The 12203-nt window shown below is 48.7% G+C and overlaps 1 protein-coding gene across 1 annotated transcript in view; it reads right to left on the bottom strand.

Moving 5' to 3' along the window:
* Positions 1–8809, bottom strand: part of abcc8 (ATP-binding cassette, sub-family C (CFTR/MRP), member 8) — a 58497-nt gene extending 49688 nt beyond the window's left edge. Inside the window, exons 1-2 of the mRNA XM_085359032.1 lie at positions 8612–8809; positions 725–866 (exon numbers count right to left, since the gene is read on the bottom strand). Of these exons, the coding sequence (XP_085215158.1) occupies positions 725–866; positions 8612–8759 (290 nt within the window). The 5' untranslated portion in view covers positions 8760–8809. The remainder of the gene's footprint in view (positions 1–724; positions 867–8611) is intronic.
* Positions 8810–12203: the final 3394 nt, after the last annotated feature.

The raw sequence follows: 12203 nt of genomic DNA, 5'->3' as shown, positions 1-12203 counted from the left end.
TAGTAATAAAAAAAAAAAAAACTTTTCACGGCAGCACATTAATGAGGGCTCTGTGTCTTTTCTAACGTTACATGTAACATGTATTTTTCATATTAAAATGGCTGCTTTGAAAAGAGCCTGTGCTTTGTTCTTCTTTTTTCTTGCTCCACTGCATCTTCTCTTTGCCTTGCCAGCTTTTGCGTTATGTCAACTCCTCTTATTCCTGCTGTGGTAGTGTCCTTATTTCTGTGTACAGTAAATAAATAAATCCAAAAAAGTAAATCATATCATGAACTTTTTTTTAGCTTGCAAACTGATAACTGTCAGATCACAACCTCCACTTCCTCACTGTTAGCTTTGACTAGCTTTAAGCTTTTATTTCACGCCGCATTTTGTTCTTTGTCTTCATATTCTTAACTAAAAGTTGTTTAGCAATAAAATCTACTCTGCTTCACTACTGTATAAGTAGAAAGCAAGCAATCAACAATTTGAACAATCAACAACTGCAATCCTTCCTGGATTGCATAATTACATAATTGAATAATGGCGGAAAAATTGAATTGTGTCACACAAAAATCATACTGATAATACACAAAATACATTTTACTATACTATACATTTAAACTAAACAAAAGCATATAAAAATGAACATTCTCACTAGTGTTATGACATAACAAACATCACCTCATAATGACTGAGATCATCATGAGGCTGCAGTGTTGTGTTATTAAAATGCCAAACATACCCATCTGAGACAATGCCCTCTGCAATCTCACAGACGAGGATGAAGAGCAGGATGAAGGTGAGGAGCCATCGCAGGTTGTGTCCAGGAAAGTGAAGCCAGGTGCTGTGGTGGATGTGGACCTTTGAACTCTGGCTGCCCCAACCTCAAACATGAACCAGGAAATGAAAGTGATTGAAAAGCAACAGGGTCATTTCACTTTAAATACAAAAAGGCCAAAAAAGAACCATTTTACTCACAGTAGAAGACAGAGACTCTATCAAATGTTTAAACTGAGAAAACATGTCACTCTAAACCCTGTATATACTTTTCAGCATTGATGGTGCCTTTGCAGATGTCCAAGCTACCAATTCCATACGCTCTAATGCATACCATCAGGTTATGGCATCCATGTTTTTGAAAAGAAAAAATCTAATTTTGATTTCCTGACCACAGAGCAGTTTTCTATCTTGCTTCAGTTCATTTTTGTCATGGTCTCCGTGCCTGCCCGGTCGGCCCCACAAGGCTACAATTGCTGTTTCTGTTCTCTCCCTCTCTGCCTGGGCGGAGCTCACTGTGGGCTCCTGCCCTTGGCCCACACACACACCTGACAACACTCACCCATCATCACCGGGAGCACTATTTGAGGCTGGAACACAGATCCTCTCGTCGCTGGATGATTGTACCCCTAACATCCCCCCCCCCCCCCCGGGACCTGCGACCTCCCTGCTGCGGGAACGTGTGTGAGTGTGAGCGAAGAAGACGTGAGCGAGTTACCCTGTGATTCCCCCGGAGTTTTGGATCCCTTCACTGTACATATATTGCACTGGCACTGTAAATAAACTACACCTTGGAGATACCTTACCGCTCTGCGTTTGAATCCCTGTACCAGATCGTGACAGAATCATCCAGCCACGGAAATGGATTCAGCAGATCCAGCGGTCTCGACTCCCACCCTCGCCACTTTGGCCGCGATGCTGGCACGCCACGAGCAGATGTTCATTCACCTTCGAGCAGAGCTCGCGAACCTCACACAGGCCGTGGCCCGGCTAACACCGCTACCGGCCGCTCCACTGGTCGCCGCTCCTCCGTCGGAGGCGCCAGCTCCAGCAGTAAGTGTCGCGCCACCTGCTCCCTCACCTGTTCACGTTGACAGATTCCTCCCCACTCCCAGGGCTTTCACGGGAGAGATTGATAAATGTGCTGGTTTCCTCACTCAGTGTGCCCTTCAGTTTCGCCAGCAACCGCAAGCCTTTTCTACTGATGGTGCGAAAATCGCTTATATCGTCCAGTTACTCCAGGACCGTGCTCTAACCTGGGCTCAAGCTGCGCTTCAGGCGGAGCCGGACATCACCTTTTCTGACTTTCTTACTAAGTTTAAAGGTGTGTTTGACAGGAAAGCCACAACTGCCACCGCCGGCCAGCGCTTGCTTGCGCTTAAACAAGGTAAACGCAGCATGGCTGATTTTTCTATTGACTTTTCTACCTTGGCTGAACAGGCGAAATGGGGGGAAGAGGCCCTTAAAAGTGCATTGCTCACTAATATTAATGAGGAAATAAAGAATGAACTAATGCTCCGTGAACTGCCTTCCTCCCTGGATGCGCTTCTGGTTTTGTGTATGCGGGTGGACGATCAGGTGCGCGCACATCGGAGCGCACGCGCGCGTTCGGGGCATGCCCCGCTGGACTTTTGTGGGACCCCTACTGCAGCCCATGGGTCGTGTGACGCCGACACCGGGGATGGGGAAGAGCCCATGCAGCTTGGGCGCTCACGGCTGTCGCCCGCGGAGCGCCAGCGCCGTCTTGCCTCCGGTGAGTGCGTTTATTGCAGCCGTAAAGGCCACTCTGTCTCCTCCTGCCCAACGCTGGCAAAAGGGCGCGCTCACCAGTGATCGTGAGGGTGCTGGTGGGCGATCTGTCGAGTGAAAGCCCTCTCCCCAGGCTTCTTTTGCCGGCTACTCTGCGTGTTCGGACTGTTTCTCATTCTCTCTCCGTTCTCATTGACTCTGGGGCTGAGCAGAACTTTATTGACACCTCACTCGCCGCCAAACTGAACATCGCCTTGGAGCCTTTGTCACGCCCCCTCCGCGTTCACGCACTGTCGGGCCAGCGCCTGCCTGACATCACTCATGTTTCTGAATTCCTTTCATTATCTCTCTCTGGCAATCACGCAGAAAGGATTTGTTTTTTTTTTTCGTTTAAGGCTCCTCTCACTCCGCTGGTTCTGGGTCACCCCTGGCTTGTCCTCCACAACCCGCATATCGACTGGGAGAAGGGTGCCGTACTAGGTTGGAGTGTGGCCTGCCATATGAACTGCCTCCGGGCTGCGGCTTCCCCCGTTTCGCTCCCACCCACGGCCTCGCCGTCGGACGCCCCGGACCTCTCGATGGTTCCGCGGGTTTATCATGATCTGCGGGATGTTTTTTGTAAGGATCGGGCGCGGTCCCTTCCCCCGCACCGCCCGTACGATTGTGCCGTCGATCTTCTTCCTGGAGCTCCGCTGCCGTCTAGCCGCCTGTACAGCCTCTCCCGGCCTGAGAGGGATGCTATGGAGCGTTACATCTCGGAGTCGCTGGCGGCAGGGTTGATTCGCCCCTCCTCTTCCCCTGTCGCGGCTGGGTTTTTTTTCGTGGATAAGAAGGATGGTTCGCTGCGGCCGTGTATTGACTTTCGGGGCCTTAATCAGATCACTGTTAAGAACAAATACCCTTTGCCGTTGCTTTCCTCCGCCTTTGAACTGCTTCAAGGCATGACCGTCTTTACCAAGCTGGATCTGCGCAACGCTTAGCACCTGGTGCGCATCAGGGAGGGGGATGAGTGGAAGACCGCGTTCAATACGCATGGGGGCCACTTTGAGTATCTCGTGATGCCGTTTGGGCTGACTAACGCCCCCGCAGTGTTTCAGGCGATGGTTAACGATGTCCTTCGTGATTTTGTTAACCGTTGTGTATTTGTGTACTTGGATGACATCTTGATCTTTTCTAAGACACTCGAGGAGCACAAGGTCCATGTCCGGCAGGTCCTGCTACGCCTTCTGGAGAACCGGCTCTTTGTGAAGGGGGAGAAGTGCGATTTCCACGTGGCGTCAGTGAGTTTTCTGGGCCACATTATCGAGAAGGGGGACTTGCGGACTGATCCGGAGAAAGTGCGGGCTGTGGTGGAATGGCCTACTCCTCCTGATCGCCGCCAAGTGCAACGTTTTTTGGGATTCGCCAACTTTTACAGACGGTTCATTCGCGATTTCAGCAGAATCGCTCTCCCTCTCACTAAACTCACCTCTCCCAAAGTTCCCTTCCAGTGGGATTCTGCCGCTCAGCGAGCCTTCGCCCTGCTCAAGGACAGGTTCACCACTGCTCCCATACTCCGGCAACCGGACCTTACACGGCAGTTCGTTGTGGAGGTGGACGCGTCGGACTCCGGGGTTGGGGCAGTTCTGTCTCAACAGCTGGACGGTAAGCTGCACCCGTGTGCCTTTTATTCTCGCCGTCTCTCCCCAGCAGAGTGTAACTATGACATCGGGGACCGGGAGCTTCTGGCCGTCAAGCTGGCCCTGGAGGAGTGGAGACATTGGTTGGAGGGAGCGGCACAACCATTCATCGTCTGGACGGATCACAAGAATCTGGAGTACCTGCGCTCGGCTAGACGTCTCAATTCCCGGCAAGCCAGGTGGGCGCTGTTTTTTGCTCGTTTTGACTTCACTATCACCTACAGGCCAGGAACACGGAACGTAAAGCCAGACGCCCTGTCCAGGCAATTCTCCATCACTGGGGAGGACTCGGACCCTGAGCCTGTCCTCCCGGCCGCCTGCGTAATTGGAGCAATCTCCTGGGAGATCGAGGGGCTCATCCAAGAGGCGCAGGAGACCGAACCGGATCCTGGCACTGGTCCACCTGGTCGCCTCTTCGTTCCTTCAGCCGTCCGCTCTCAGGTTCTCCAGTGGGCTCACACCGCCCGCTTTTCATGCCATCCTGGGGTCCTCCGCACCTGCTCGTTCCTCCGACGTTACTTCTGGTGGCCTGCTATGGCTAGGGATGCCAAGGAGTACGTAGCGGCCTGTTCGACCTGCGCCCGGAATAAGCTTTCGAACCGCCCTCCACCGGGTCTTCTGCAGCCTCTCCCTACACCAGCCCGACCGTGGTCCCATGTTTCTTTGGACTTTGTCACGGGGCTGCCGCCCTCCGCTGGTAACACCGCCATACTTACCATTATCGATCGTTTCTCCAAAGCTGCACACTTCGTCGCCCTCCCGAAGCTCCCCTCTGCCTTGGAGACGGCCCGGCTCCTCACCTCCCATGTGTTCCGTCTTCACGGGATCCCCGAGGACATCGTCTCGGATAGAGGGCCGCAATTCACGTCCCGTGTTTGGAGGGAGTTCTGCTCCGCACTGGGGGCCAAGGTCAGTCTGTCTTCCGGTTTCCATCCACAGAGTAACGGGCAATCGGAGCGGGCCAACCAGGAGCTGGAAGCTGCCCTCCGCTGTGTCGCTTCGCACAACCAATCGACCTGGAGTGAACAGCTTCCATGGATCGAATACGCCCACAACAGCCACACGTCCTCCGCCACGGGCAAGTCTCCCTTCGAAGCGTCCCTGGGCTATCAACCGCCTTTGCTCCCGGCCATCGAAGGTGAGCACTCCGTTCCTTCTGTACAGGCTCACCTCCGCGGGTGCCGTCGTGCCTGGCGGGCGACTCGGGCTGCCCTACTCCGTACTAAGGAGCGGAACAAGACCCTCGCTGACCGTCGCCGGACACCGGCCCCCGTGTACACCATCGGTCAACAGGTATGGCTGGCTACCCGTTTTGTGCCGCTACAGACTGAGTCAAAGAAGCTGTCTCCTCAGTTTATTGGCCCTTTTCCCGTGGAAGCCGTTGTGAACCCTGTGTCTGTCCGCCTCAAGCTGCCGCGCAACATGCGCATTCACAATGTCTTCCATGTGTCTCAGGTCAAGCCGGTGCTCTCCAGCCCGTTGTGCCCTCCCTCCAGGGCCCCGCCGCCCCCCCGGCTCGTGGATGGTCAGCTGGTCTACAATATCACCCGCATCATGGACTCCCGGCGCCGGGGTCGGGGTTTTCAGTACCTGGTTGACTGGGAGGGCTACGGGATAGAGGAACGCTCCTGGGTGCCTCGAGCTGCTGTCCTGGATTAGGCCATGCTCCGGGACTTCCACCGCAGGCATCCAGGTAAGCCTGGTGGGTCACCGGGAGGCTCCCGTTGAGGGGGGGGGGGGGTACTGTCATGGTCTCCGTGCCTGCCCGGTCGGCCCCACAAGGCTACAATTGCTGTTTCTGTTCTCTCCCTCTCTGCCTGGGCGGAGCTCACTGTGGGCTCCTGCCCTTGGCCCACACACACACCTGACAACACTCACCCATCATCACCGGGAGCACTATTTGAGGCTGGAACACAGATCCTCTCGTCGCTGGATGATTGTACCCCTAACATCTCCCCCCCCCCCCCGGGACCTGCGACCTCCCTGCTGCGGGAACGTGTGTGAGTGTGAGCGAAGAAGACGTGAGCGAGTTACCCTGTGATTCCCCCGGAGTTTTGGATCCCTTCACTGTACATATATTGCACTGGCACTGTAAATAAACTACACCTTGGAGATACCTTACCGCTCTGCGTTTGAATCCCTGTACCAGATCGTGACAATTTTAAATGAGATGAAGAGAAGAAAGAAGCGTTTCTGGATCATGTTCACACATAGGTTCTTCTTCTGTAGATCTTTAACTTGCGTTTGTGGATGGTACGGTGCACTGTGTTCACAGACGGTGATTTGTGCAAGTGTTCTGGAGCCCATGCAGTGATTTCCATGACAAAACCCTGACTTTTTTAATGCAGTGGTGCCTGAGGGCCTTGATCTCGTATATAACCAAGACGTATCTTTTTTATGCACGGGGGAAAGAACATTAGCACAGAGCAAGATGACAAAAGCCATTTTTCTATGGGAGTCTCCACTAGGAAAATAAACTTGTGAGCAGTCTTGAATGAATGTGTTGTACATCATGAGCTCCATGATAAAGAGCTGGCATGCTCAAGCATGGTGAATAACTTACAGAAGGGAAAATAGAAAGATGGCTCTGCTGGGAGAAAATACCAGGCTGCTAGAGTACAGCAGGAAAGTTGTGTTATTATCACTTTGATTGTTTGACTCTCTGCAGGCAAGGATCCAATAGATGTGGTTAGATGGCTGCTTGCCTGAGATCCTTAAGTCAATTATTTATTGCTCAAACCTCCTTCTCCATTAATTTCCTCTTAGACAGATGTTGGTCTCAGTTTGCCCTGTAATACAATAGAGCTTGGCTTGTAAAACAGCAACTGATAATCAAAGTGCAATTTATATTTCAGATTTGATTTTGCTGTCATAAAACTCATCTCTACTGATGAAATTCTGTGAATCACTCCTCACTTCTTGGCACCTTAACAGTTTTTCTCAGTGAGAAGTGCTGGCACAGGCTGGCATGTACTCCATCACTTCCTCTAACTCTTTTTGACGCACACTCTCGGCTCAAGTACTGAAAAGCATCATTAAAGTCAGCACCATAATATTTACTCAAATAATTTGGCACTAGGGTAAATAAGCCACATATTAAGTGATAGCATTGCAGATATATAATAAAAGTATGCATTGCATCGAACTGTGCATTAATTATAATTACATGGATTTCCTACAGCCAACAGCAGGTAATAAGGATTCATTCAAGTCAGCGATGGTGTTGTGGTGCATGTATCCCCAATATCCTCTCTTAGCCTTGATGTGACATGGTGAAAATAATGAGCTGACTCTCTCAAGGGCAATGCACATCACAGGATGCTTAAGAGGTTTTATCAAGTGAATCAAGATAAACAGAAAACATTTCACACCCCTGAGGTTTGTGTTTGGTGGCAGGAGAGAGAGAAAACCCCCTGCAGCTTGCAGCCTGTTATCATCTAACAGTGGACTTATAGAGCCCCTTAGTGCCTTATCAGTGAGTGTTTTTGTCTTCAAGTTAAAGGAAAGACAAAGAGAAACATTTATAGAGATATCTGCAGATAGAGAAAGTATCGGGATTCTTTAATTAGGAAAAGCAACAATATTGATATATGGAGAAACAGTGTTTTAAATGTGAGAGATGACTGGAATATTTCTAAAGTAGAAGCACAAACTGTTTAATTACACTATTATTGTCCAGATAATAATGGGGAAAATAGTGTAAAAGTTACATTTTGCATCTTCTTCCACTTTGTTCCACAATGAATAGTGAGCACTTATAGAGTGGTGTCTTGCTTTTGAAAAATGAAAAGGAGGGCACTAAATGGGCACACACATTACACACACACCCATGTGAAAGGTCAGATGACAGCGCTGGAGCATGTGTGACTGTAGCAGCAAAATGTGCATGTAGTGCTGATCCATTACACGCTGCTGATGACTCTAACAGAAATGACCAGCGGCCAGATAGGAGGGCAAACAAGGTGCAACCTAATGCCATCATCTGTTTGCCTGCATTTTATCGAAAGACGTTAATTTGCTCAGAAAAATGCTTGCAGCTCAGTAATTATGTCCTCGTGTTGTGTCACTGAAGAGGCTCAGCCTTCCATAACTGGCTAACCCATACACCTGCAGATATTTGTGGGTGTTATAAATCGGAGAATGAAATGCGCACTCAAAACCACTCGTCGGTGGCATAAAGGTTGAGTATACTGAAATGAACAGACTCTATAAAGCAAGTGGAGCACTCACTGAATACATCATGCAATAGTTCATCAACCGCATGCAGAATAAAACAAGCTGATTAAGAGGAATGTGAGAAAGACAGAAAACATATCGAAGCCCATCATGCTGACTTGTGCTGACACGTTATCTGAGCACGTGTGGAAGTCAAGGCAGGTAAAACTGTGCAGTGAAAAGGAGGATCTCACTTCATTGACACTCACCGATGAAGAGGATGGGGAAGGTGATGAAGAGGACAAAAACATGTGGGACCACATTGAGCGCATCCAGGAAACAGCCGTTGTTCAGAACCCCTCCATCCACGTTGTAGGCCATCGAGTTATTCTCGTTTCCACAGAATGCCAAGGACATGGTGGAACCGGGACTCTGCCGGGAACAGGAGGAGGAGGAGGAGGAGAGGATGAGGGGAGGACAGGAGACACAGACGGAGAGATTTAGAAGAAGAGGTTCTCAGAGCATGTCGTCTTTTCAAAAGGAAACACTGACGTCTGCAGTGGATCCCGGTAATTCCCAAGGTGTCTTCCTTCCTGTTCCCTCTCTAATCCAGCTCCCAAATATCAGCTCGAGTGAAAGAGAGGAGACAGAGGAGGAGGGAGGAAGAGGTCAGGGACAGTCACAGTCCAGCGCAGCAGTGGCAGTAGCAACAGCGGCGGCAGCTCCCTCTCCTCTGTGATAGTTTAAGCAGCTTTTCTGGCCATGCCGGTGAAAAGCATCTGCAGCTCGTCCATCCGCAGTCTGCAGACATCCTCTAAGGCTGAAGCTTCACTTGTGCACAGAGCTGCACAGCTCCACTGGAATACATTCAGACATGTTCGCATTCCTCATAAACGCACACACACACACACTGATCGAGCAGCGACAGCATTCTGCAGTCCACCTGCTATTCCTGTCTCTTTGCAATCGAGAGCTCAAAGTCGACCTTGGGAGAGGAGCGCAGAAGGGGCAGAGTGTGCAGACGAGCTGGAGAGAAACTAAAGGTAGGAGGGGGAGGGTGGAAGGGAACAGTGAATGATGAAGAGCGAGACACTGGGATACAGCTAGTGGATGAACAGTGCAAACGTCATACAGAAGTACGTGTGAAGCATGAGCAAGCGCATAAAATCTAAATCTCAAAAACATGTTCTCAGGGCTTACATAATTCTAAAACACAATTTTTATCAAAATGATAAAAAATTAAAAAACAAACACAATAACGGAATAACCAGGCTCAACACATGAGGAACGATAGCATCAAATATTTATGAATTCCTGGCATGGATGCATTATGTGTATGGTCCTGCAGAGAGAAATCCCACTGCAGCCAGTAGCAGCCTGCTTGTAGAGCAGGATCAGCAAAGACCCACATGGGAGCAGATTTCAATAATCCATCTGTCGACCAGGATAGACCGATGGCCTTTTCTTAGCATTTAAAATGATTTACATTCAATGTAATCCATGGCTGATGACCTTTTACATCGTTGCAGCAAGGAGCTAAGCTTAACCGTAATGAGCAGTTTACACAAGTGTTTTGTTGTTTACACAGACACTTGTCAGCCGATTCACGTACACGGACTCAGACTGTGGTATAACAACAGCAATGTACATTTAATATGAGAAAAAATACAACTTACTGTAGGTTCAGGCTGAGAACTCATGTTTGTAATGAGGAGAGGTTAAAAAAGACATATCAGAGCGAGAGATGGGAAAGCTTTAAAGAGGCCGCCAAATTGGAGGGTGTGTTTGGTATGTGACGTGAGGAGAGCGGGGCATGTAAATGTGCGTGACACAGTACAGCTCGAGTTTCCTCTTTGAACTGACTTGCAAGCTTCGCCGAACATGTTGTCCTGTACTTAAGGCATCTCGAGATATAGACATTAAATTCCAGCTATCTATTTAAAAGCAAGGTAGTATTTACTTTTGCAAATGTTCATTACAGTGCACAGCTTTCTGCAAGCAGTGATACCATAAAACAGGATGCAATGCTTTTGCAAGCTTGCATTTATTCAATCCCAGCAGAACAGAATTATTCTAATTTGACTGATACTTATATACACTTAATATGTAGAAAATAAATAAGTGGATTATGATTGTAAAGCCATAAATGTGTCCAAAATGCAAGAAACAGTAAGGTTCAGGTTGGCCCCATATGCTGTAGTGCTTCTAGTTACACTTTAAGCACTGAGATATATGGGAAGTAGGAAAGGGACACCAGGCATAGCTGTAAAATGATATTCCAGTTGGTTTTTGATTTCATCACCCAATATATGATGTTTGGGTCAGCTGCAGCCCTACCTAATCACTTCCTGCACACGTCAAATATCTTAGTAGATATTAGCTCTATCATTTTGTTTAAAAATAAAGGAAAAATAGGGTTATAGGACCAAGTCCAGTTAAACAGAACAGAATACATATTGTTAAGTCTGTTGGGGGTTACTTGTCTTGTGTTGTTTTGTTTCTACTACCAGCATCAGGCTTCAATTAAAGATTCCTTCTTTATATTACACTGCCCCTAGGCTATTATTATACTTTCGTTCTGTGATGCCCTACATCAGAGATGGTCATCACTGTATAGCCTGGGGAGGGTTGAAGCATTGGAGTGGGTGAGGACAGAGAAAATGACTAGACAGAGCAGCAGCCTCTCAGAGAGACGCCAAGAGAGGAAAAGTCAACATCATCTTAGCAAACTCACAACACAAAGGGAGAACAATAGATCCTAAAAGAAATCCTAAAATATCAGACCGGCCTCAAAATAGACACTGAGCCACTGTTACGTCATAAAACCCCAAATACAGATTGATGCCAACCAAACGACAGTGGCTTAACTGAAAACAAGGTTTGACTATGTGTTGGCTGAAGTAGTGTGATGATTATGTCTGTGGGTGTAAAGTAAGGGTAAGGGGTGACCAGTGACTCATGCATTGCATTGTAGCATCCGTGTACATCTACTTTCTAGGCATTTTTCTCACCTATGAGAGAAAGAGGAAGGGGAGGTACTTGTTTTTGTGAAATGCTCCCCATCTGCCTGTGACAATTTGTTACCACACTCGGTGCAATGGCCCTGTTGAGAAATCAGCACACTCAATAGTTTAAACTCTCAGAACTCGCCTCCAGAAATAAGCCTCGGTGATGGATGAACCAATTACAGCGCACACGGGGATTCACTGACTAAATATGAACTGAAATGACTTGTATCATCACTGGATAGGCCTTAATCTGGAGAGAGCTCATATCTGTAAAATGCTGCGTGCAATTAAATCAAATTACGTGTGTCTTTTGTGTATTTTCGACCTTAATCGTAGGCCTACATGCAGAATATTCGATGCTTTAAATTGAATATCGATCAAGCGACTGAGCAGGTTACAGATATACTGTAGTAGCACTTACCGGTTTATATCGTGAGATCATTGTTCCAGCCTCGTATCTCTGACTTCAGAAACAATCTTCTGTCACATCCGTCGCTTGGATGTTAAAAAAAGAAAAGAGACAAAATCTCGTAAATAGCACAGTCTCATGTGTTCAGAGTGCGCCCGACTTCTCGCTGTCCTACTTGCGTTTGACAGCCCGACCGCAGGCGGTGGTTTACGGGTGACGGAAAGGAGCTGTTCACGGTGCTGACCCCGGGTACCCAGGAGGGGAAGGAGGAGGAGGAAGAGGAGGGGTTGCAGGAAGAAAGAGGCAGATCTTTCCAGCCAACCTTTGGACTGTATCATGAACCGTAGAGGTAGAACATCGGCAGCTACACACAGCACAGCGGCCAACTGGCAGCAGACAGATGTCACGTATGAACAATGAGGCGGGAGTGGATGACTGCACAGA

Source organism: Diplotaxodon limnothrissa, linkage group LG7, assembly GCF_057381915.1.
Source record: "Diplotaxodon limnothrissa isolate DT_005_m linkage group LG7, D_limnothrissa_male_GT1.1, whole genome shotgun sequence".
Classification (NCBI taxonomy): Eukaryota; Metazoa; Chordata; class Actinopteri; order Cichliformes; family Cichlidae; genus Diplotaxodon; species Diplotaxodon limnothrissa.
This window is presented reverse-complemented; position numbering and strand designations above follow the sequence as displayed.